The 27,078-nt window shown below is 37.9% G+C and overlaps 1 protein-coding gene across 2 annotated transcripts; it reads right to left on the bottom strand.

Annotated features, from left to right (window-relative positions):
• Positions 1-451: 451 nt before the first annotated feature.
• Positions 452-25,726, bottom strand: LYPLAL1 (lysophospholipase like 1). Of its 2 annotated transcripts, none has more exons than XM_035322244.1 (5): positions 25,573-25,726; positions 22,221-22,320; positions 12,135-12,304; positions 1,895-2,010; positions 452-1,268 (listed from the first exon to the last, which is right to left on the bottom strand). In XM_035322244.1, the coding sequence occupies exons 1-5, from the start codon at positions 25,655-25,657 to the stop codon at positions 1,029-1,031; spliced, it is 711 nt and encodes a 236-aa protein (XP_035178135.1). In that variant the 5' UTR covers positions 25,658-25,726; the 3' UTR covers positions 452-1,028. The 2 variants fall into 2 exon arrangements, with proteins under 2 accessions (XP_035178135.1, XP_035178136.1); XM_035322245.1 differs by lacking the exon at positions 25,573-25,726 and adding an exon at positions 23,836-23,987.
• Positions 25,727-27,078: the final 1,352 nt, after the last annotated feature.

Raw genomic sequence — 27,078 nt, 5'->3', positions numbered from 1 at the left:
CTAGATCCACTCTTCAGAAAAGGGGAAAGGGGGAAGGAGAAGATTAAGCAAGAGACTTGGATCTGTGGACTTTGGCAAAAGGCTGGATACCTTGTCATGCTAATAAAATTACTGAATTTGGGGAGGAGAAAATTGGGCAGAAGAGAGGGAAATAAAAGCAAAGCATAGAAATTACAGAAAAATAGATATTTATACTCTGAGTTAATAGATCAAACTGACACAGAGATGAATCATCCACAATTAAAATGGATACAAGGTTTCTTTATATCACAATCATTATTTACAACTCTTAAATGCTCATGGAGGAGTCAAGTATCCTTGTCTTTTAATTTAAAATGTGATCTTGAAAGCCAAAGTAAAACTATTGGCAAAAATAAGTTTCTACAGGAATAGTGCCCAAAGAATGATTTCTTCAAAAACAGAGAATCTTAACAATCAAGGCTTTTTTTTAAAACCTACGTGGTAAGCCACATGGACCTCAAGCAGCTCACATAAAACTCGATCTGTAAATAATACCACAATGATACCAGGTAGTACCAAGAGTCAGTGGTACAGCTAGACACTCCTACTTGTGACTTTTAAAAAAAATATAACACAAACACATACCATTCTAAGTTAACTAATGCAAATTGTATTTTGACAGGTAAAGGTCCATTATTTTAATGTCTGCCCTTTGGTCTGCTGTCTTGCAAGTGGAGACAACTATACCACTGCACATTTTCTTCCACTTCAGAACACAAAAAAAACTGCAGAAATGCAGAGGGTTACTTCCTGAATGTTGTTTTATTATTTAAGAGTTTTTAACAAGATCAGTCATTATGTTTCACAGACTGACATGGACGGGTCTTCAAAAACTGGGCAAAACAGAAAAAGAAACCCATATGATAAAGTGAGTTTTAATAGTCAGCACCATCATATCAGTACTTAAGTGAACTGTATGAATTTAAGTGTTTACCTGAAGGTGTGCTTATATAGTATATATGATCTTAAACCCAGAAACATCAGACAGTATATCAAAGCTGCATCTTTTATTCATTTGTCTCTGCTGCTTCAATAGGCAATTTCTTTAGAATCCAGGTTTTTAGTTTTTCTATTTCATTTCTGTTTAACTCATGATTAAGGTTTGGAAAAGTATGAAGTGATGTTGACACACCCAGTGACTTTAACATCTTGTTGGTTTCTTCACCCCAAGAGTAGAGAACTAATTCATCTGCAGTTCCATGACACTGAAATAATTCTGGAAGGACACTTTCATTTCTTTTCAAAGTCTAGATGGAAAAGAAACACTGTTAGACACATCACTACAATTTTTCAAAGAGTAGTTACAATTACATGTAAATTGTCCCCATAGCATTTCATTTACTTATCTGCCTTTTAGTGTGCATATCATACTGTCTCTACAAAAGCAAACAAGAAATATAATTGGAAAAAAAAAAACGCACTTCAAATTCCCATGTGCTACCTCTTGACAAATTATAAGGTTTACATTTAGGGCTATGTCCCTCTCCAAATAAGTGAAACAGAAGAAATTCAAGACAGCAGGTGGAGCCCATGAGTGTTATAATTCACTAAAAATTTTCAAAGAATATTTACATCTACAGGGACTCTAATACCTAATGACGACTTGCAAAGCATTTCATTTGTTAATCTGTCTTCTACACTGACTTACTCTGAACACAGTAGTTGTTCTGTCTGTGCAAAAATCAACATAACATCAAGGATAATTTTAAAGTCTTGTCTCCCTAATACCCTTCTTACCTATTTACAGGAAATGTTTTAAGTTTAGAATATTAATCTCTTCATCTGAGGCAATAAATATGCTATATCTGATTTTAATTATCATGCTTTTCTTTTAGCTAAGCAATATTTCTGTAAAAGCTTTTCACTTACTCACCTGGTAAACAGCAGAGTCTTTATTGAGAAAGCTAGACAGCGCAAAGACTCCTGCCAGATCTTGATGAAACCTATATGCTAAATGCATTGCCATTCCACCTCCCATTGAAAAGCCTCCTACAATGCAACAAAAGAAACAAAGATTAGATTTTACTATGTATTTATAACCCAGTGTCCAGTTTGATTATTTTTATCTTCAGACTTTTATCTTTTATACACAATGCAACTGAAAACCATTTTGAATAACAGGAAGATTATTATAATCTTAAATCAAAACATGATTCAATTAAGAATTGAGTGGGCAGCTAAAGAACTGCTAAAGAGCTTTTTTCTTGGAAAGAATCAGCCAAAACACTTTAGAAGCTGTTTTGTGTATGCTCCCCACCAGGTACTTGAATGCCATGGCTATATATTCTGTGTTGTTAACAAAGCAAAACCTTTAAAACAGAATTCTGTTTTTGTAATGCGACTTATTTCCCCCTTAGGCTAGTACCATTAATGCATGAAAGATCTTTTACTATTGTACATAAATGATAAACTTTCACATCATTAGACTACCACACAGAGTTTGAAGTTTGTTTTTTTTTTAAAAAAAAATTTCTACTCCTTAAGATAGATAATAGGGAAAACCAGCAACATACCCCACCCAAGTTCTAAGAAGATCTCTGAATTAATGGCTTTCTGTGTTCCATAGGTCTCTTAAGCTGCACCAATTCCTCATGCAAGAATTCCTCAGGGATGTTTTTTACATGACAAACAATTACTCATTACGAAAGAAATCCAGACCAGTATGTTACTTCACAAGGACGCAGTACATAGGTTATTATATTGACTATATCCAGATAACTACTAGCAGTAAGAATGACTGGCTTCCTAAAACATCTTCAGAATCAAGATTACAATTGGTAGAAAGGCTGAGACTGCAACTCTACTCAGAGCAGCTTTAACATACAAGTACTGGTGATATAATTGGTTTGTGCCAGGCTGTTAACTGGTGTTAATTAGTTGCAAAATTCTGCACACAAACCTTTTCACACAAAAGACATGAAATTAGAGATTGAAGGAGAAATACAAAAGAAGCAGACAAAATATCCAACCATTTTGGCTTGTTACCCTTCTGGAGTGATCAAAAAGACTCCCAGATGAGCACAGCTCATTTGCAAGGACTGTACAAACCCCCGTGGCTTGACTTAGTGCTGTCCTATGCAGAGGTTTCACACAGCTGCCAGACAAGAGCCCAGCCAGAGGAAGCAGTGCCTATGCAGCACTGAAACTGAGCCCAGTGACACCAAACAATTTTGACACTTCACTGGATCCCGGGATCACACGGGAAGTCCCTGGTGCACACAAGTTCAAAGGCAGATAACGGTTGCACTCTATAATTACTAGTTTGGTCAAGGCAAGACAGTCCCTAATAGATAATCTTCCAGCATGTTTAACTGCAGGTCCCACCAGGTCTGAGACCCTTCAAAGCTCACAGTCCATCCTGCACCACAACTGGAAGATTTGGCTTGATTTACATAAGAATTTTTCCTACAAACATTAGACAAATCCAGACAAAGTGTCTTCTTTTTCCCCACACAACAGTATTTTTTGATTTCTGATCATTTTGTTATCAGAATTTCTATTGAATTTTTGTTTCTACTTACTGTCACCTTGTAGTCTTCAAAGTGAATAGTGCCACAACTGTAACTGAATTTTCATCACTTACAGAACCTGAATCTTAGGGAGAAAGTAGAATACACAGCTGGGAAAACTGGAGGCTGGCCTTCCTTTGTAAACACAGTCCTCAAATTGATTTGGAGAGCTGTATCCTCAAACCAGGTGATATACCTGTAGCTATGCACCAGGGAGCTAATAACACCCGATATTTATCCTTGGTAATTAAAGACAGACCTGCTGTCTATTCTTTGAATCAATCTTTTGTTTAAAGTTAAAAGCAGTATGTCTAAGTGCCCAATGGCAATTCAGAAACATCAGTAGTTAAGGAAAAGAAGGAACAAGCGTGAATAAACAAATGCGAAGCACACTTTAAAAACCTCACACAGCCCTCATCACCTGAAATTTCGGAGAAACCCATCTTCACAAAAACATCAACCACGGCAATCCTTTCACCTGCATCATCATTTCCTACCAGATGCGTTCTCTGTAACACGTATGAAGATTCAACAGTGAAAAAACAACTGTACAAGACTCAGAGTAAACAAATTACAACACCACTGACCCTGCATTCAGAGAGAAAAACACAGCTTTCTGAGAAAGTATATAAAAACAAAGCAAGTTACACAGTAATTATATAAATAACCTGTCTTTAGCTGAATTTTTATTTATTCTCTTCTGCAGAATGTAATCTTTTACTTGTTCATTTCCTCTTGATCATTCTGAATAATGCTGTACCTTCCCCCCCAGGCACTTACACTGTAAGAGATCCTTTTGCATTTGTTTACAAATACTGTCCATGCATAAATAAAACCCATTTTAAGTGTTTCAGAATACAATAAAGAAAAAGTTTGTACTGAAAACTCATTACTAGTTTGTAAATGATTTAATCTAAAATTTTGTACCCAGTTAGTCACAATCTGGCAACTCTATATGCAATTACTCACCAGCAGTCTTTGACAATGCAGTCACCTTCTGTTTAGAAGAATATTAGGTAATGGTGCTTTCATGTGCCTCATACTACTGTGAGAAAATGTAGTACATAGGACTAGCTCTTCGAATTTGCTTTTCCAGGGGAAAACCTGAACTTTATCACTTGACACCACAATAATCTCTGAGCAAATGCCATATAGTAAATATTTCAGAAACAACAATTTGGATAAGCATCTGCAGTTGGATGATCTTTCACTTACAAGAAGCATTACATTGTAAGTTTGACATAACACAAAAAAGGCGTGTTCATTCAGTTACTTCTATGGAAGTCAAATTTCAGATTAAGACAAAATAAAAGGGACAGTACAGATACTACATGAAATAATGTATGAAGTGACAGAACATAAGCAACACAGAAAAGTTATGTACACTGACGGTTTCAGTATAGTAAATACTGAAACCTTACAGCATTGCTAAGCAGACTATAATAAGTTAAGATCAAAAATGACACTACATTTCAAATGTGAATTGGCAAAACACAGCAAGACCTTTCAGGACAAATCTATATGCTAAGAGAACAAAGGCTGTACACAAAGTTCAGAATTTACTTATGTTTCATACAAAAACTCTGCTTATTTTCCAATTTTCCACCCTTTATCTATTTTTAAAGAGATCTGTGATTAATGTTTAAGAGTTAAAATAAAGATTGGTTTTATAATGTCCAGGAGCAGTGATCTACTAGTATTATTTCTCCTTCCATTTCAGGAAGGCAGGAAAGCAATTAGCCATTTGCATTCACTTTCCTGCATTATAAAGGAGGTTTATGCACAGGCTAAAACATAAGTGCATACAAAGTGGTCTCAATTCAGTAAAGCCATTTCATGGTTACTGCAGCCAAGGCTGCCCTTGAGCTTCACATTCCCCTCAGCCCCTTCTTGTTAGTGATAATGAGGTCCAAGATAGCAACTCTCCTCATTGGCTCCCCTACCATTTAGAGAAGGAAGCTATCATCAACAAATTCCAGGATGCCTTAGTTGCTTTATTACAAATAATGATTATGCATTTATGAAACAGCAAACCATGTCACTTTTCAGGTCTTTCCAGCACAATTTTTAAAAAGTAATCACAGCTGTTTTTTCAGCAGTAGAAATCACAGTGGCAGGAAAGAATCTTAATTATTTTTCATTTATAATCTAAATTAAATCTATTTAGTGCATGAATTCTGCCATCTGCATATGGTACAGATCTTGTGTTGCTGTGTTGCTTGCAGAGACAAAACTTGAGATCTTGCATGAGTTACTTTTGCAGAGGTAGAAACTGCGTTGTTACAGCACAGAATCATGGAATGGTTGAGGGTGGAAGGGACCTCTGAAGAGGAGTAACCCCCCGCCAAGCAGGATTACTTAGAGCACATTGCACAATACAGCATCAAGAGGAAGAGGAGTAGCTATGCCCGAGGCTTTTATAAGATAAGGATACAGGTTTGGGTGTAGGGGTTTCATCTTGGAGTGTTTAATTTAAGCAACATTTCTTCCTTTGTTTCTCTCTAATAGTTACCTTTCATCTTTCCTGAATTTCTTCAAATTTGTCAGTACAGCTTTGGTAACAAAGTGGCAAGAGACGGATGTCACAGAGCCTGTGCCAGCACAGTGCAAGCAGAGACAGTTACCCTTCTGTTCTATGAGGCTACACCAGCAGTTAGAAATTGCCTTGGTCCATTTTGTTATCATCACGATACATAACATACTCTTACCTAATTTTCTTTCTATTTTCCCAGCATTTTTCATTCTCAATTTCTCCTTTCTTTTTGAGATATTAACTTGGAGTTGCTTTAATCAGTTTATCATCACAAATTTTTCCCTAAAGCTACATTTCAGTTTACTTTCTGCTCTCCCTAGGGACTTTCTGTGATTTACCTTCTATTAATGGTAACAGCAAAACCTTGTTCTACACATCATCTGCAAAGAAGCTGACTTTCTGTTCTGACCTTCCTTTTTCATACATGAATGGAAGTATTATATACATTTAACAGTGCTCATATATGAATATCAGAGAAGAGTACAAAAATGGCAGTGGAACAGCAAACTCCGTTCTCTACAGAACTCCCAGAACACTGCTCCTGTGTAAGTGCTTCAACATGTACTTTGTCTCAAGCGAATTTCCTCAGAGCAGCAATTTTCTCCTTTTAATCTATCTGCGAAACTTTACCAAACACTAACCTTACACACTAACAGAATTGAAATGAATGGTTTAACCCCTGTGAGAAGTGTTACTGTTTGTTAATCAGTGTCTTTACAACAAAGGCAACTTCCCTTGACTGCATCAGCCACTTTGTCTTGTTAGTAACATGAATAAATTTGCTATTCAACCTTTTCCCCAGAAAACAAAACATGCTTTTAAATGTGTATTTAAGTGGCACAAGTTTCACTGCTTTCTTGTAAAAAGCATACAATAGTTTTATTGTGAAATGATGCATTAGAAACTACAATCCAGTTATGCATTTTTTTCAACTGAAACAGGTGGTAGAGGGAAACTCTATGTGTACCTACGCAATAACTCTTTAGCAATAGAAGGAAAATAGGACTGGTGAAAAAAGTCTCAAATCAATTTTTACACAGATGTTACTCTATCAAAGTATTGCTCTATCTACACCTCATGTGTGTTCATGATTGTTTCTAAGAATGACAGCAGTCCTACTGCAATACTTACTTGACATTTTTATGGGCAGTTCACTCTTAATATTGACGATGAGTTCTGAAATATCTACAAGTGCAGACCCCCATATCCCTCATGTGGTTTTATGGTGCTCTGCTCAGATGTGAGTCCCTCTTCTTTCTAGTGAGATGAGTACCTTTTCTCTTGGCAGTCAGGCTATAATCAACAGGATGGAGAAAGACGCATGACAATACTCCAAAACCAAATTTGCTCCCAACAAGAGAAGTCCTAACTTTGTATGCATGAGGTACAGAAGAGGAGTACCTTTGAGGGCAAGTCAATATGAAAGAAGGGATGAAAAAATTAGGTGTGAGTGCAGGAAGGAAGAGATATTCACCACCTCTTAAGTATAAAGATGGCCTAACATCAATGCCAGTCACCGAAGAGAAAGTCTTCTAATAAGATCAAACAAGCCATTCTGTTAAAAGTTTCCCCGTTGTTAAACTTACATTAAAAAATAAATTTAGAAAACTTCCTTTAAACACCTCCTGTCATTTCCTTCCATATTCTTTCTCATACCTTTGCTTCTTCCATGCAATCTGATACACTAACAAACTCATCTTGAATACTAACCCTCCCTATTTTCAACTCCTTCCTTAAAAAATAGAACATTTTCCGTTTCTTTGCAGAAAGTACCACCTATGACTCAACTAACCAAATCTATAGCAACTATTTGCTGCATTGCTTGCAGCTAAATGTTTATCTTTTGTAAAACAGAGGAACTGTAAATGAGAACATGAAACCACATGAACATTTTGAAAGCATACACACAGAGCAACCTGCATCAAGATCACAGAACAGAAACTATGTCATTCATATGTGAAATGTCATTCACTCTGTGTATCAAAATTGATAATGTGCCACCTTTCAAAGCCTCCCAATTTTAGGTGCATCAATAAGCAATGCAAATTTACTCTGAAGCACTGAAAGTTAATGTAAACTTTGATGATATTAGGGGGAAGATGGACTAACAGTACTGCATTGAGCCCAGGACCTCATCAGCATAATTTAGATAAGCCACAAAGCCATGTAATGGGTGGTACAGAAAGAAATCTCATTTTAATTGTAGTGAAAAATAGCAATGCAAAACCATAAATTTACTCTATGAGAGCAAGGTATTAAATCCCTCCAAATTAAAGACAACATTTCCCACATAAAGGCAGAAGATAAAAGATGAGATGACAGCCAAAGCTTTTAAGGCCAAAATAATAAAATACCAAGATTGTAGGTGAAGTACTTTGTGAAGTGTTTTAATGATTCATTGTTGAATTTTCATCTTCCCATATTTACAGTATCCTCTTTCTCCGGGATGTCAAAGCCAAGTTATTTCCTCCCCATCCCATTCTCACACACGCACACAGAGATGAAAATGCTAATATTTACACACACAGAGGCACAGAACTTTCATGTTACTTCCACCATGGTTCAGTAGCTATGTAAGAAGTCTAGCAATAAACAAAAGTGGTTGTGTGTCTTGTGTTATTGTTACAGTACAAGGGGTTAGGAATCATGCATGTGTTTTTTGGCATACAGTCAGATCTACAGGACTGTTGCTGAAAGTTTATTTTCACTGGCTGCTTACACAACTGACTACAGGTGGCAAAGCCCAACGTGCTTGGATCAGCGTTTCTATGCTATAGAAAGTGGCCTGTAAAAGAAGAAGTACTAAAACAAGAACAGAGAACAAAAGGATGGCCTTTCACTGAAATGTAGTTGACTGAAGCGAGCAGAATCAGTATGCTCCAAATGTGAAGTGGCTATTTCTGTATTTTTACACACTATCACAATGGGAGTGGTAAAAAAAGAAAAGAAACAGACAAAAAAGACCCACCATCCCCTAAAAACCAAGTCAACTTTAAGTAGAAAATGAAATGATCATCTCACATTTCAAAATCTGTTTATTTGCTTAACTAATTTTAAGACATTCAGACATTTATATAGGACTACATTCAGTTTTTAATAAGGGGTACTATCAAAGGTCCAAGTGTCATAATTTGACTAATTTTATCATATTCTTATCTCCAAAGTCAATATAAACTACTTACAGGGTTATTTGCAAGTGCTTTAGCCAGGAAGACCAGTAAGAGTAACATCAAAGGAAGTGACTTCCATTATCAAATTCAGAGGATGATGTAATTATTTTTGAGTAATTAATACTTCAGTAACAGTTTCCCTTCCTTCCCACTACAAGGTCAGGGGAATAAAAACCTCAATGAACCAGAAGTCCACTTCTATCAAAAGACCTCTGTATTAGGGGGAAAACAGCACATCAAATTATCAGGAAAAAAGAATGGATAGATGAGCCACATGCCACTATAAGATGGTTGGCACCATGCATTTACTTGCAGGTTTTAATAATACTTTATCTCCAGTGCATTAAGTAATTCTTTTAGAAGTAGATTCACAGTGCAGCTGTTAAAAAACAAGTTTGCTGTGATTTTTTTTTTTATTGATATAGAAAATAAGGAGGGGCATGGCACAACCAGACTCCATTCTCAGGTTTAGGGTTCAGCTCTGCAGGCAGCTTCTGAACTTCAGAGCTAACTGTGCTACCCAAACAAACAGCACACGCTGTAATTTTTCTCACAACACATGATCTTACTGTACCCATAATCTTCAGCCTGGTGGAAAGTTTGAATGACTCCAGAAGGACAATCATCCCACAGAACACCAGGTGCTAGGCTTCTCATTTTCCACTGCTCAACTGCCTGCCCCTGCTTCCCCTCTCTCCCTTACGCAGGGCTCCCTCAGATCTTGCCTTCTTATCCCACACCTCAGAGCTGTCAGCAGCTGCCCACCTTCCTGCTTGCCCAACACCTAGCTCTCCCTCATCTAACAATATCTTACACTCATCCTCAGCCTGTAATTTCTAGTCCACTATTCCATATAAAACCATAACCTTCAATCTTGTTACCCTCCTCATACTTTGTTTACTTTCCACTCATTAAAACTCCCACATATTGCAAAATAGACTGTCCTACAACCCAGTTCTCCTTAACCATTTAACAACCATCTCATTCTCCCTGACTCCCTGCTTATGCAACTGCTCTCAGACTCTGTGACTTCCCTGAAAAGGGCCCCCACTGCTCTGCACAGACTTTTGTCCGTGTCCTCCAGTCCCCTTCTCAGCTATTTTGTTTGTACCTTCTGTAAGACATGTATCATTATGGGCTTTATAATTTGGTGCAGAAGGACTGAATACATCTTCATAAATTGTGGTCTCATGTTCTCTGTTGATGAAAGACATTATAAAGCTGCTGGGTGCCTTTACAGGAATCGATTTCCTCTAAGAAACAATGCCAGAATCTGGGAAACTATTTACATAAAGTCTCACCTAAAACAACCTAGGATGTCACGTTATGCTGACTGTGACTGATATTTAAACCAACCTTTATGCACAGAAACCTCACAGGATCTGTTCAGCTTCATTCTCCATTGGATCCCATGATAGCTAATCATTAAAACCAGCACAGAGAAGGCACAAAGTTCCCACTGAGGAGCACAATCTTGTGCAGCCATATGTGACAACTCATTTTCCACTAGACAATTTTTTTTTAAAAAACAGATTCCTTTCTGCACTTTGGCTGGAGCTAATTCCAGGCTGCCTTATTTTGTTTGTTACATAAAAATAAGATTCAACTGTATAGAAGCAACATCTGTAACAGAGGCAAGGAAACAGTACCTTACTCTAGAAGCCTGCAACCAATGTTCTTAAGAACAAAGAAAGTAACTATCAATACTTTTTTTTTCCTCTTACAGAGAAGGCATGCAAGTATGCAGGGAGAGGGACTTCCAAAGACATGCTGAAACAACTGGCGCATATCAACTTCCTTACTCTGTTTACAACTTGCAAAAAAAAAATAAACCTTTCATACTCTGCAGTCCCAATACTACTGATGTTGCGGGCTACAGAGAAAGGAGAAAAGCCTAGTAGCAAATTGGATCTGTAAACAGAACATCTCCCAGCTCACCCTACAGAAAAGCACCTGTGCTTCTTCAGCTGTTTCCAAGCCATCAGGTATAATACAGGAAAGACAGATCAAAGAGAGTGCGCTGACAGCCATCCAAAACAATGCACTCGGCAGCCAGGGCAAAAAGCCAGAAAGGAAAAGTAAACAGAGGCCTTCAAAGAGCAACATAGGGCTGGACCAAGAAAACATGTAGGCTGAATGGTAGTGGCTCCACCACACAGGAGCTTGATGGCATGACTCAGTTGGCCATAAATTTAAAAGTTCCCACATTAAGAGTTTTTTCCCTAACCTGAAATAGTTTGTGGTCTAGGAATGGGATACTGAGCCAAGGACTCCTGAATTCTCATTCCCTCTCACACGCACACTATTTCTTTGGCCTCAACATCCCACTACCTATTTCATAGTACTGTGAAGACCACTGGAAACCTGTGGAAATTAAGAGGGGCAGGAAGACAGACATATGAAATATCACAGCTAACACATCATTTGTTATCAAGTGTTAATCTTCAGTGGCATAACATGAGACTCGTTTCCCCATAAATTAACTTAAACCAAGATGTTTTGAGCAGTAAGAAAAAGTCCATGATTATTTATGTGCTACCTCTGCATTCTCCAAAATACAAGCTGCTTTGGGAAAGTATGTTTTTCCATCCTCGAAGAGGGCAAAAAATGAGAGGTATATATTTTCCACTGTTTAGAGTAAAGCACTGTTTTAAATCACAATTACAAATTATAATTTACAATAAAAGCAGTTTTAAATTACATTTGAGGACATTGCTTGCAGTTGCCTCATTCACCACCTGACACAGGTTTAAATAACTACTAAATATCCTTGAGGACTGGCTGCTGTAGGAGTTGTTCAACAGAGGCAAGGCATGCTCATGTGAGTTCAGGGTAGAGTAATTTCAGAGTAGATGATCTCAATTAGAAGGATTAAAATAAACACTTTTAAAAAAGTCTTACCTATTAGTATCCTATTCTTTGCGATGCCATTTTTAACCTCATCATTGATCAAGTCTGTAAGTCCCCGACACATAGAGTCAATGCTTTCAATGTGTTCTGGACAGTCATTAGAGATCTTATACCTGTCAAACCACACAGTAGAAAACGCTCCTTTCATGGGTGTATATGGCCTGGAGTGGTGGAAGGAAAAGAAACAAATGATTAGCGAAACATAAGATCAAAGTGGTCCACATCACTGATAAATAGAAACGATTCACTATGTGCCCAACAAAGGAGAGAGGGAACCTCTTTCAGCTCTAATTCAATCACTTTGCATTTTTCCTGCACTCAAAACACCATCCTTCAAGAGTGAAGGCGACATTTGGCAGCCATAAGATGCAAGTTTCAGTCAGTTCAATGTCAAGGTTCATTAGCTGAGCTAAACACTTTCAATCATAATCCTGTCAAGAGGTTCCTAATCCTAAACAAAACTGGGATTGAAATCTACCTGGGAACAGGACAGACTGAAGTAACTGCTCAACAAGACATCTTGGAAGGATCTAGCTTTACGTGATCCAGTTGTCTTATTTCTGTTAAAATTAACAGGAGAGGGTTATTACAAACCTCCACGTATTTACAGAAAATTTCTTCCGTTAATTTTTTTTTCTTAAATAGATACAGCCTTCCTCACCTTCATGAGGCAACTATCTAAGTAACTGAAATAAATGCTGTGGAGGTACTGCTTGGTGTGCAGACAAATTACAGACACAATACTTTTTCCTTCCATAATACTGTGTTGTCAGATCAGTATCTTAAATTCTTTAACTTGCTGCCCAAACCTCAGATAACCATGAAAGGTACAATTTAAAGCAGTCTTTTCTTTGTTTTTATATAAAGATTAATTGAGCTCTGAAATCCCAGGAAAGGTGATCTAATTGCCTAGCGACAGTTTCACAATTTAATACCACGCAGTGGTATTAAAACATAGTGCTTAGAGATCGATGCTTCAGCTCAAAACCAAGCCCCCTAAAATCCTTAATTGCAATGTTTAATCAGCTGGCACATATTTCATTTTTACTTAAGCTCAGATGAGTTCAGATCAGATTACAGATCAGCTTTGCCTAAAAACAGACAGCCTTTGATAAATTTGTCTGGATGAGAATACACTGAAAAGCTAACATTGACTTCTGTGCTCTCTTGACTTTTTTCAGTATTAAGATTAAACAAAACCACAACTAGCCTAAAATGAGAAAGCCACTATTTCAATTATTCTTAATGAAGGAACAAATTCTGCTTTTATTAATACCAGAGAGGTTTCATATATGTAAATGTCTATTTCAAACACAAATACTTCCACTAGCAGAAGTGTACAAGAGACTGATGCCTTTTGGATTACGCAGTCATACAGGTCAAAAATGAGGATGCAGATTTTCTTCTGCCGGGTACTATGAACACAAAATATGTAAGATTCATGACAAAAGCTGATAAACCAAGCATAAAGAAAGAGGCAACAAACAGCAACAGACACACACACACACATTGTTTCAGCAACAGTCCACACACACACACTACATTGTTTCATCTATTTGAACACAGCCTCAGTGAAAAGTATATAAAAACTGAAACAATCCACTGTTACTCAAAATGGCACACATGTATGTGGTCAACTTTAGTACAGAGTGCCCCTTAAGTTATCCCTCATTCGCTTAGTTTGAAACTAAACATTTACTTAAGCACTAGAATTAGCATGTACTTTTAAAATTAGCCCTTACTTCTCCACTAAAAAAAAGGAGACTCTTAATGTAAAGGACATTCAGTGGAAATATTTCACACACCCAACAAGCTGAAGATAAATGAAAAAAATAGTTTCACTTTCCTAGCATTAAGAGTGTCTCTAGGACTCTTCCCTAATGAATTCATCAACACCTAAGAAACAAGAAGTTTCTAATTTACCTAAGTTTATCAGTTTCTAAGAGGAGCTGTTTCAGCCAAAATTACCAACACTGGAGTCAATGGAGTTTCTGAAAGTCACTTGGATGATCTGATGTACAACAGACGAAGCACTTCAGCAAACAGCATTTAATTCATGGTCTAGGTTTCTCAAACACTTTTACATCAGTCCTGGTAAAAACACTTAACAGCTAGAGCCAGAATGCTTTATTTTCTAGTAAAACCAGAGTAACTTACATGTATGTTAGAAGAGATGTGTAAGGTTTTAGTATTAGTATAGAAGGTCAACCCATGATTTCCATATAATGAAGATACATTTTGCATTAAACAAACAAAATATACTACAAAATATTAAAATGTACTTCCCCATAACTGAAAGACAATCTAGAATCAGGACAAAGTCCATGATGAGATTATAATACTTGATCAGAAGTCAAAACTCAGGACTTTTACCTTTCTGTCTTTTCAAATTCTTCAAAGACTAATGTGTCTTAATCCCACAGGAAAAGACCCCCAAGCAAACAGGCAAGACTCTTTCAGCTGTCTCAAGAACATCCTTGCAACCATTCTTGATTTCTCAGAAATGCATTAAAAATAACTTTTACATAAAGCTGAGAAGTAAGATTCTTTTAATGGTTCACCCAACTGGCACATCTGTTTTAGTCATTCACCTTGTTCCTTAAATAAATCCCTTTATTAGTTGGCACACTACAACTCAGACATTACCACGGTAAACAAATATGTTTGGCATGGAACCATCTGTACAGCTCCAAGAATACAGCACAAAATTTCTTCATACAATTAAACCACAAAAGAAAAAATTTCCCTATGTTACATTGACACGAGAGGCTGGACTAAGACACACTAATGCAAAGAAATAAGCCTGGAGTTAAATCTCCAATTAAGCACAGCATGGTCAGTTATAGACAGTACCAGGCCAAACAGTCACTTTAAGTTTGGATTTTTTTTTCTTGCCTAAATTCAATCAAAACTTGAAACATTAGTCCTAATGCATTTAGGTGTGTGCGCGCCTCACTCTCTTTTTAAATGGTATTGAAAAATAAAGCTTTGTGTCCCTAAACCACATGCTTTGGAAACTATGAATACAAATGTATAGCCCTGCCCACACCCCAGACTATTCATTTTTTTTTTTGAAGGATGTGTTTTTCACTTGCTTATTAGGCTCCTGGAGCACACAAAAGATTCAAGATCATATCAGAAAATAAAGATCACAAGTCCTTCTTCCAGATATATCCAACTTCCCAATTTGTTCCCATTTTTAAGAAATGTTTAAAACAACTTCCTAGAAGTTGCACCAACTCTCTATCAGAGATAAGAAGAGGGAACCGAGACACGGCTAATGGCATTTAAGAAACTGCAGGCAGGTTACCTCAGGAAAAGAAACTTTAAAATGCTTCCTAAAATTCTCACATTGCTTCAGGCCATTTTTTTCTTATTACTTCACAGGTCTTTTTCGAGGGTGTGTAAGCGTTTTCAAGGGTGGGTAAAGCATCTATAATGCTTGCCTCATGAGTACACTTCTTGAAGGACTGAACATGAGAATGCAGTTTCAGGAAGATCCTACATACCTAACATCTGAATGTCTTAAAAGGAAAATACATGCTGTAAAACTCTATTTGTCAACCTTTTAATCTTTTAAGCATATATTCAAATACAGAGGTAATCTTCACTGTTGGTTTCAGTGCAAAGTTCCTAAGTAGCACAGATCATTGTTTTCACAAATTAAAGATAGGTAGGCTTCTGCTAATATAAGTTATGTACCAATGATGAAAATGTAATGAAAGCAAGCAGTAATGCCTCCATCTTCTTCCACCTACCTGAAGCATGGAGGCCTAATTATGCTTAGAATTGTGTCAAATAATTTGAAGTCATCTTAACAGAAGTGGAGAAGAACCAAATAATGCCACACAAAGTTCAAATTCAGATCTAAAGACATACACAACTCCATCTCCAAAATGTTATTAACATAGCAATTCAAATAAAACTGTTTTGTTCATTAACCAATAAATCACTGTCCCTGTCAAACATTTTAAGACCTAAAAAGATACAACACCAAGACAACTCGCTGCTTTAAATAAGAAACATGAGACAACACCTTGATAAACAGTAAGTATTCTTCCCCCAACTCTTTCTCCTAATGAAAAATTATAACACTGCCTTTACATTCAGAACTACAACCAGCCTAATACAGACACAAACCCCAAACCAGTGGTGCTGGCTTACAACTTTCTTGAAGTTCCAGACAGAACTTCCTGAGATGTCAGACAGAATTGGAAATTTATCGTGAAGTTAGGCTTCAAGACTCACATAAAGGAAGATATGTTAGAATTCATGTTAGAATTTCTGAAATCTTTAATTTTGCTTCCTTCCCAAATCCATCCCTTTTCAGTTAGGAAGCACAGAGTCATGTAAGACTTTGTAACGTTGTCTTTTAGAAGTCTACACATCCCTTCAAGAAAAACTGCAGAGCACATGGCCAGGTTACTCAAGTTCTCAAAGCAAGTCTTGACTCTGTTAAAACTGATGGCAGTTTTTCCAATGAAAGCAAGTTTACTCCCCAGTCTGCAACAGAAAACCTGGTTCATAATTCTGCTTTTGATTCTGTCTACTTGAAGCAAAAAATGAATTAGGAAAAGGTAGGGGGAAGGCAGAGAATCTACTTATTCAAACCAGAAGCATTATGCAAAGATCTAATCCAAGTTACACTTTACGCTAAATCTGAGGCTCAGCACAGCTTACCAGTGAAACTTTGTGGTATGGTAACACAGCACACATCAGGTGTTGTTTTTTTTTCCCAGGTGTAGGGGTGGTCACTTGTGGATTGTACATATCAGAGAAACAGAAATAATGTTGTGGTTGAGTACGCTATTAATTACCTTTCCCACATTACCTGTGGCTGCCACATTACCTGTGGCTGCCTTATAAATTCATTGAAAAAAATTGCAAGAGGCAAACCAAGGCTCTGATCTGAATCAGTTCTCCATTAAGGGGTTTGAAAGATGCTTTAGTTTTCACAATGGTATCCCTTCACAAACTGGTGGCAAACAACACTGAAGATGGATGAATGACATTAGCTAAGTACAAAAAGACCCTTAAAACTCTAAAAAGACTGTAAAGCAACAGTACAGAATGACAAAATTTAGAATCCCACAACTGCTTGATGGAGGGCCTATACGTAAAAGACTATCTCCAATTCTTCAGCATTGGAAAGTGGTTGAGGGAAGAAAAGCAAAAGGAAGGATGTTTAAGTGTGTGATGTAGTTAAAAAGATTAATAATCCTAGATTATTGCCAGTAGGTTCTCCTTTGTCTCCCTCAAGCACTATTAAAGCATCTCTGACAAGAGCTTATTGCATCTACGTAGTATTTAGTATATATCCACATTTTCCTCACCTAATGTAAGAGGAGCAATAAAAGGAAAATATGAAGTTTGTCCATACATGCTTTCATCATTATTATACAGAATATGATAAATTTCTCTTTAGGAGGAGAAAGAACTACCCCGTAATAAAAACCCAAACCCTTTTCACTTGTCCCTCAAAATTCCACTTCTAAAAAGACGTCTTTGTGTTAAATTTATGAATGAGGTTAGGGCTCACAAAAGTGAAGGATTAATAACATTTGCTTGAGCCAAACATACTATGATAGGCACCGTGCACGCTCCCCAATGCGGCTCCGCCAATCCATCTCCAGTCTGACCTGCAGTACCCCTGCTGCTTTTCCAGTCCTAGGCCTCTCACAAGGAGAGGCTGCCAATGTAGCTGAATGGTGCCAAACTGTCTGGTGGTTTTGCAATATAGCCAGATGGGGACTGTGATGAGATGAAACTCATTTCCACCCGTGAGCAGAGCAAAGATACAAACTTAGGTAAAAGGATGGAGACCAATGCATACAATACTGAGAAGCTCAGAGCAGCCACATAGTTACAGACAACGGAAATTAGAATACATTGAAAAAATAGACAACAAACTCTGCAGAGACATATTGGCCATAGAAAGGTATGTTGAATGAATGTCAAAAAGATCCACAAAATAGCCTGAGCAGTATTTATAGTTTACTTTCTGACTTGCAAAAGAGGAGTACTGTCAGAATGGAATGCTAGACAACGCAAAGAATCTTTGACCTAGATTTTTTAAGGGAATTATAGAAGGTAAGGTATACTTATTAAAACAAGTGGAGCCTAAATGGTTTTAACTTTACCACGTTAGCTCCTGCAATGCCAATTTAAACTATCACTTTCTATTAAAAAAAAAAAAGGTTAAATTGGGTGGTATTCAGTTCTGATTTAGAAACTCAATAGAAACCTAATGTTTAAGTCACAGGCATAGCAGCTGAAACAGTATTTAAAGCTGTAACCATCCTGACCCAAATAAAAAAGGAAAAAAGGAAACCCTTTCCTTTAAAACTATTACTGTAGACGTGGCTTTAGGGATTGCATCAGATACTAGGTCTACAAATTGAGATTCTGCTTTTTAATTAGAAGATACGCACTGGCATTACAAGGGAGAGGAAATACCAATCCTGTTGTCTTTAGCAAGTTAGCACTGGTCTTGAAAGAAAGCTAAAACTGAAAGAACCATCTACTAAAATAAAAAACTTATATTCAGTATCCCAGTTGCCTATGTTACAAAGAAAGTAAAAACCCTCTCTAAGAAGAATAATCTTAAAATTCAAGTTTGTAAAGAAAGACATCTGAACAAAATCTGCATGTATCACCTTCACGTATTTAATTTCCAAACATTTTGCACTTTCAGGTGCTGCTACTCTTGCTGCATCACACTGAGTCTCCAGATCTGTGTATTATTCTATATATTATTTAAGCATGCTCTTAACTGCAAGGATTTATTTTACTGTGATTTGCTATTAAAACAGCTGCACAGTTTCAAGCTACATTCTGTTATTTTCAGTCAGGAAATAGGCAGATTTGAGACACTTAAGACACCCCAAAGTGATGGAGAAAGTGTGAAAATGCTGCACATATTTTATCTGTTTGGGGGACATCCAGTGATTATTCTCTAAATAGACCCTGTATATTATATAAGTGAGTGATCAAATAAAAATTAGCCTTTATAAGAGACATCTAGAGCATTTTACAGAGACCTACGGAGAACAATACAAAATATTTTTTTTTATAAAATATAGTTCAGAACGGTTCTATTGCTTGTACCCATATAAGGAAAGTACCCTCTATAGTGTTTGCTGAAATCAATGCTAATCAAGCAGAAAACATGTTTTAGAATTCTTCTAGATTACATGCTGGGATGGTTTTCCAAAATAATTTTCAAATGTATTGACTCTTGAATCAAAACATGTCTGAACATCTGATGCTGTAGTAATAAATGAAAAACATGTGTATCAGTGCTGGGGATAAAATCTACATAAATTGAAACACAAAATCAACCCACCCTCCACAAAGAACAAAAAGTATAATGCTTCATTGAAAAATTTGAATTCTACTGCTTTTCAGAACTCTTTTTATGTGCATGTAAGAACCCTTTTTATGAGCATATAAGGCCAAGTCTACAGATCTACCTATCAGCAGAATTGTATCAGTCAGAATTGTGAAGAGGTTATTTCTGACCTGCACTTCATCCTGTAAAAGCCTCTAACTCTGCAGTTGTATCAAACCTGCTTTTACTGGCATAGCTACTTTGAGAGTGGTCAGTGTGTATGTGGTAAACTATGCTGGAAAAAAAGGGAGCTTACAGACTATGAACTACATCCACATAAGCAGTATTTTGCCAGAAGAGCCTATTAGTCAAACAATCCTACATCTTGCCTAACTTTAAGCTTCTCTTCGATTTCATTATCAGTGTAAAAACCTGCTGGCAAACTTTGCACTCTGCTCCTAAAACTGACAATGCAGTGGCAGGTTATGCCATCCCTCTTGTCCCTGTAGCTTTTTACCAGCACCCCTCTTTATTTCCACATGTTCAAAGGCTGGATTAGAACTTTCTTCAGCATTATCTGCACACCTGTAAGTATCATTATCAAGGACACTTAATTCTCCTGTGGTGCCAGAAGCATTTAGCATTCTTGTCAAAACATATATGTTTTTGTATGTGCATGTGTGTATATATATTTATACATACACACAAAATCAGAGCATATATTCAAGTGGCTAATGCAGATAAAATTATTTTAATGTTTGCTATTCAGTTTTGGATGTTCTAAACCTTGTTTTTGTTTTCTGCGGACAGAAGGAGAGGAAACATTGCAAGCATTCTAAAAAGCATAGTGTGTTTTGAACTTGAATACTAAAACAACATTGAAAGGGTCTGCAAAGGCTTCTGCTACTTCTGTTTCCACCAGTAATCCGTATCTTCACAAACTTCACTTCTCATTGCTGCGAACAGTGGCAAACATTATCGTATTAAGGGTTTCTGTTTTATTTCACTATGTCAGCTAATGGTGCTTATCAGCAACAGAGGGTTCTACATTAATATTCCTAAGCATACTTCATATTGCCAAAGACAAACATTGTGGGTGCTTTTTTCTTTTTTCAATACAAAACTGCTCACAGTTCTAAGAAACACTCCTGAATCAAATCCTAAACAACTTCAATCTGCTCTAGAAAAGAGTAAGAATGGCTTCAGCTTAAAGAAAGAAAGAACTATTATTCAGATCTTGCAATTACAACCATATATTTCTTCCCATCCCTTTACCAAATTAAATAAAACCAAAGCCTTATGATAAAAACAAATTCCCCAAAATGCCATCCATTTGACTCTGATCTTACCGGTTATTAATATATACTTTATATACGTAGTTATCAAAAAAAAAAAAGAAAAATACTGGACCTCAAAATTGCAGTGGGATGGAAAAATGAAGCACTGGCATAACAGACACGGTTTGAGGTGCTCTGGCTGCACATAACATGTGAAGAAAGATAATTTCACAGGGAATCAAAGCCTCAGCAACAGTACTTGCTGTTGATTGGGAAGAAGTGGAGCCCATCAGCATGTTTGATGTGATACTGAACACCCCAGCCATCACTTTAGTCCGTCATTGATGAGCTAATGATCACATTATTTACAGTCATATACCTACTAACCCCAAATACACTGCTTCAAAAACTTCTCATGGGCTTGATTTTTCTAGAACAGCACGTATATTCACACAATCTCTCGATGGCTTTTCCTGCCTAAGTAGATCATAAAAATACATGGTCAAGGAAAGGCTTTTCACATATTAGTGAGTGCCAGACAAAGTCTACTATTATACTTGTTTATACCCTCCAATAATTTTCTTTCAAACCTCTGTACCTTGAAAGTCCACATAGAATGTCACAATTTCCTTTCCCCTTCAGCATTCAACCACACTTCAGAGCAAATTCAGATTGAAACTTAAGTCCTGTTATCTTTAAAGGAGACATTTTCCTAACCTTGGCCCAAAGACACCTTTAAAAATGGACTGATACTAAGAAAAAATAAACATCTTTGAAATATAAAGGCAAGTCTTTAGGTTGCTAAATATGAAGGTAGGTACCCAAATTCTGGCCTTTTTGGTTAACCTCATTAACTTCCAAATTGCAGGAGCATATATTTTATCTCTATTTCTGGTATACCACTATGACAGATGTCACCTAATAAGATTTTACCTACAGCGACCACTGAACACAATTCTCATTTAAAAAGTTGTGTCTGACACAAAGTAAAGGAAATGTGAAATGTTAAATTCCCAGTCCTTCCTCCAGTAGCTGAAGATCTTTCATATCCTATTTGTCACAAAGACCAACCACCAATAAGGACTGAAGCTTGGCATTAAATACAACGACATATTTTAGTGGTTAATTTATGGAAGTTAAATTAGGTAGAACAGCGACCCAGAATACAGCTCTGTAATATCATTACAACACACACTGGAGTATCTTCTACTTGCTTTGAGGATGTGGAAAGTGGCTATGAGGACAATATTTGAAAGTGAATTAGAAACTGACTTATGTGAAGTCTTAACCATTCAGCATTACAGATGCAGGACAGAAATGCACTGTTGAGCTCTGATTTTTGTCAAAAAGCATATACACTAGGAAAGAAGAAGGAAATGTTACCACAATCTGTACCAATATTCACAAGCGTACTTTACTGTACTGGACTACAGTAATTTAATCATACTGTTAAAATATACTGTGCAATACCTGGCAGGAGCTGTTGGATAAATTACTTTTATATGCTGGAATGCCATGTCTTGATTCAAAATTTGTTTTATCCATGTTCTTGCTCCTTGGCCAGTATCACCTGTATCACAATGAAACGTACAACAAAAATTATTCTGTGCATTTAGAACAAAAACTACATCAAATATATTTACACTAGATTTCTAAATTAGATCTGATTTCTAAATCAGAAAGTTAATCCTTCAAATTGTTATATTTACATATATATTCTTTAATAACCTCAATTACCTTCACAATGAAGATGGACTCAAAGATTCCCAGAAACAGACTCTTTAGGAGTCTCGACAGCTTAAGCTTAATAAATACTTTACTACATCCAGTGGCTAAAGTACCTCCTAATCAGTGCACAAGGCTTTATGCCTTACTTGCAACTTACCTTATTTGCTGGTAACAGAAACAAACAAAACATAGCAGTGAACATTTTAAAAAGTAAGAAAACCCACTGCTTCTCTAGGAAAAAAATGATCATTTTTACTACAGCATTTTATATGAACCCACTTCAAAATTTAGTCAAGCAATACAGAAGACCTTCACATTTAATTATGCTAGTATTACACAAGCTTTAAGCAAAGTATGAGTCAAATACCTCCAATTTTTCATAAAGTGTTCAAGATATGAGTTTTAATTAAAATATCTTGCAGGCTGCTCAAAAACATTAATCCAACAGTTCAATTTGAAGACTACTTGAGATCTGATTCTCAGCGTGCTTTTTTTCCTAGTCTTATCAACGGAGCCTATAGACAAAACCCCTATTGACTGAAGGGTGATGAACAGATATACAAGAACTCAAATGCAGCACGTGTTCCTTGTGAACAAATATACATCAATCTGACTTAGTCTACTCCATTACTTTATCTTAGATTGGTCAGGTTGACTTTGGAACTCACTCTATTCGATAAAACACCAAGGCACAAGAAAAAGTATTGTCCTAATCTAAGCTTACTGCCGCCTTACATGGTTTATTCCAAACAATGACACGAGTATACCAATTTATTCCTAAAATGATTATAATCCCCCAGCAAAGGTTTTCTCTTGCTTTACCATTCACAGAAAATTCAGCCATTTATATTTACAATTAACACATTTGCAGAAATAAAAAAGGAATGGAAGAAGGATCCAAACCCAGCTTTTTTTCTTTTACTGAGCATAAATGGCCTACGAAATTCTGTTTGACCTAAATATTCCAAGTGGCAATTAAACAACAGGGTCCCCAAACCAACACAGATCTTATTCTATGCTATTTTAAACTGTAAAAATCGAACTTAAATCTCTAACTGGATGCTCCTGAACACAAGCACTTTCCTTATGCAAGCTGTAAGGCCTGAGGTCCAAATACAACCTCTCAGAAGACATTGTTGAAACCCAAATCTCAAGAAGGCATCATTAAATTTTTTTTTTTTTTTTTTTTACACTTTTTTCCCTCCAACTACAAAGCAAATCTACCCATTTCAAGTACTTGCACAGGACCAACCCTCATGAAAGGAAACCTAAGCAACTATGCAAACATGCAGAATTAGGACTTAGGTCTTCGTAAACTCCTTAATGATGCGGAACATATATTTTATTATTTACTCACATTTCTTAAGCTTCACCTTCAGCACAAGCATCTAGAGTTCTTGAGCTAGCTTGGCAATGAAAAGTTAACAGAAAACTCAGTAAAGTAATAGAAAAACTGACTATGGCATTGCGTGTGCCAAGAGTCCCCATAGTCCAAGGGCTCTGCAATCTGCAAGCACTTGTATGCAGACAAAGCATTTTGGTTTGCTAAGAACAGGATTTGGAGGAGAGGGTGAGGAGACAGCAACAGACTTCCAAAGAGTTTGTCTTTCAAGCTGTTCGTAGATTTCAATACTGTATGTTCTTCTGACTGTTACTGATAAGAGGCAATTAACACAGTCAGATCTCTGTTACAAACCTGTAATAAACTGCTGGTAACACTGTCTTTTTCTCCCCTCTGAAGTAAAACATGAATTATTTTCCTTCAAAATATAGCTTGAATTTTCAAATTTTGTCTCTGTATTTGTCAAGTAAAGTTGTAAACTTACATGGAAGTGCATCGTACAACATGCAAAGTTATAAAATTAAGTCTATAAAGTTACTGTACATCTGATGTTTATGTCCATTTGCCTTCCTTGGTGAGCTACAAAACGGATGGATCCTTTATTTAAAATTAGAGGTACAGCACTGGGAATTTTCTCTACCATTTTGCACCTCCATTCTCAGCTTGTTACAATTTGTCAGCAGCAAGCATTATGGATTCATGCCATCTGACTGCCACTTTCCATCAGAAGTGCTGTACAGAAAGCACCAGTTGCGCTTCATACGCCAACCCACAGCAACGGCACTGTGGCCACCTCTCTGTTTTAAATTCTGTTCTGCGGAATTGCTAAACAAAACCAAATAAAAGCACCCTTGTACTTCTCCCTCGCAAACACTATGGCTGAAATCGTATCAAAAATGAAAAATTGTAGAGTACTTTAACCACATGTGGCATCAACCTCTAACCATAATCCTTCCTTACTCCTCCAACATGAGAGGAAATTATTTCCTCAAGTATAAAAGTATTAGTGTTAACAAGAGGGCTAAAAACATCTTACCAAGCCTTTCACTTTAATTCTGTAACATACAAGACTTGAGAAAAATGTAATTAAACTATATTAAGGAAATTAATTTAATAAACACCTACACCTTTGTTAAACTAAATATAATTGCTAGCAAAAAGCAAAGGTTAGAGATAGGCTGAAGGAATTAAGCACTTTGACGTGCACAAAGGCCAACAGAACAAATTTCCAAGGCCTTGAATCTACTAGTCTGTGACCTATGACATTTTTTTTTTGTTGTTGTTACATAAACTTTTTTGCCCTATTTAACGGTTCTGTTAACCCTTCGGGGAACACCCTCTGGTCCTCCCTGACTGCTCACAGATGCGGCAGAGGCTCGGGGTGGCCCGTGGGCACAGGCCGGCACCCTGCTGAAGAGGCACCGTGCATGGCAGAGGCACACATTAAAGGAACCTAGCGATGCTCTGCCATCAACCTGAGCCCCCATTCGGCACGAGGCACAGCAAAGCAGGAGGCACGCCAGCTCTGCGGGCCGCCCGGACACACGCCGCGGCCCGGCCCGGCGTGCTGGCTCCGTGCGGGGAAGGCGAGGCCACAGCCGCGGGGACACGCGCACCCGGAGCGGTTCTTCCTCGCCCTTCGGCCCCGCCGTGACCAGGAACCGCCCGGCCGCGGAGCGGGCAGCAGGGCCCGCCGAGCCCCTGCCCCGCCGCAGAGGGAAGGAGGGAGGGGAGAGGGAAGGAGGCAGCCACCTGAGCCGTGCAGGAAGATGAGGGAGGCGCTGTGCCGGCCCGCGGGGAGCACCACGCTCCGCTGCAGCGCGGCAGGCGCCGCCATGCCCGGAGCTCTCCGCCTCCTTCTCCCTCCCTCAGCCCGGCTCGGCTCGGCCCGGCCCAGAGGCGGCCCCGGCTGGCCCTGGCCCTGCCCAGCAGCTGCTGCCTGCCCCTGTCGGCGTCTCGTAGCGCCCGCCCGGTTGGCAGGAGAGCTTCCCTCGCCCCTCTGGCACAGCCAGGGTGTGCGTAGGCATACCTCTCACGCTTCTCGGTCGCTGTAGCCAGACCTGAAAAGCTGAAGGCTTTACGTTGAGAAAATATAAATTATATATATATATATACACTAAGGGCTTGCCTCACCGCCTCTGCGCCCAGAACCCCCAGCTCCAGGCACTGTCTCTCCAGGGGAAGAGGCTTGTTACTTGTTCTCGTCCAGGCCACAGAGAAAAACTGCAGCAGTACTGCGTTGTTCTCACTGATTTTTCCATCTTCATCGGTACTTCTTCAACCTTGCAAACGGCGTTGTCTTAGATTTAAAATGAGGTTTCCATAGGTACCTATAAATCTGCCTTGCCTTTTTTTTTTTTTTTTTTTTTTTACTAGGCCAAGTAAAAATCTTGCCATGCTCTCTGAGTTAGGCCTGGCTCTGAAGTTCTCACTTTTAATTCCATACTCTATTACTGCCATCTATTTATAGAATATACTATATCTGTACAAACCCTTTATTTAGAAAGGCCATATGGTGGACAAACCAAGGATCAAACAGCAAAGAGAGGGGGGGAGCTTGGAGGGTGTCCCTTTTATGTAGCTTAGATGTTTGGAAACGTGATTAGGCTTCAGTCTCACCAGGTGCACATTTGCGAGAATAAAAGCCCCATTGGCAAATGAACTGAGGAGAGGCAGGTGGCAAAGGGCCCTTTGATGAATCCTTCAGACCCCATTTCAGAAAGTGAAGGGTCTGTAAGGGCTAGAATAAAAAAGGCCCAATGGACATTTGCAAGCTTATCTGACCTTAATTCATTTCTGAGCATAGTGACCCTGATGTTCTTGGTAGGTTGTACCTGTGCTGCTATATGGGAATAAAAAGTAGGAGTATTCTTCTGCACATTTGCTTTTTTATTTTTAATATGTTAATATACGCTTTCATCGGGGTCATAAGGCTTTTTTCTAGTAATGTGTAGCTTAGCCACCTGCCTTGATGCTTTGAGGTTTGCAGCACTGGAATAAAGATGACCAAGCATAAACTCCGTTACTGCCATTTCACTAGCCAGGTGCAGTGTGATCCAGGGGGTGAGCAGCAAGTTTACAGATTAGTTTTGCAGTTCATCATGAAGTATTTTGGCAAGCCACAGGGGCACACCTGTTAGTCCTTAAAAATGTAATGAAACCTTAGCCTCTTGAGGTAGCATGTTATTACCTTAAGAATGGCCTGTGGGTTAAGTAGATGAAACATTGGTGTGTGTGTGTGTAATATGAAGAGCATGC

The sequence above is a fragment of the Oxyura jamaicensis genome, chromosome 3 (genome assembly GCF_011077185.1).
Source record: "Oxyura jamaicensis isolate SHBP4307 breed ruddy duck chromosome 3, BPBGC_Ojam_1.0, whole genome shotgun sequence".
In the NCBI taxonomy this organism is placed as follows: Eukaryota; Metazoa; Chordata; class Aves; order Anseriformes; family Anatidae; genus Oxyura; species Oxyura jamaicensis.
This window is presented reverse-complemented; position numbering and strand designations above follow the sequence as displayed.

Coding starts and splice junctions, on each gene's coding strand:
- LYPLAL1 (XM_035322244.1), bottom strand. CDS start 25,657: ATGGCGGCGCCTGCCGCGCTGCAGCGGAGCGTGGTGCTCCCCGCGGGC. Junction 12,305..22,220: donor TATCCAACAGCTCCTGCCAG/GTATTGCACAGT, acceptor CCACCACTCCAG/GCCATATACACCCATGAAAG. Junction 1,269..1,894: donor AAGACTCTGCTGTTTACCAG/GTGAGTAAGTGA, acceptor TTTTCCATCTAG/ACTTTGAAAAGAAATGAAAG.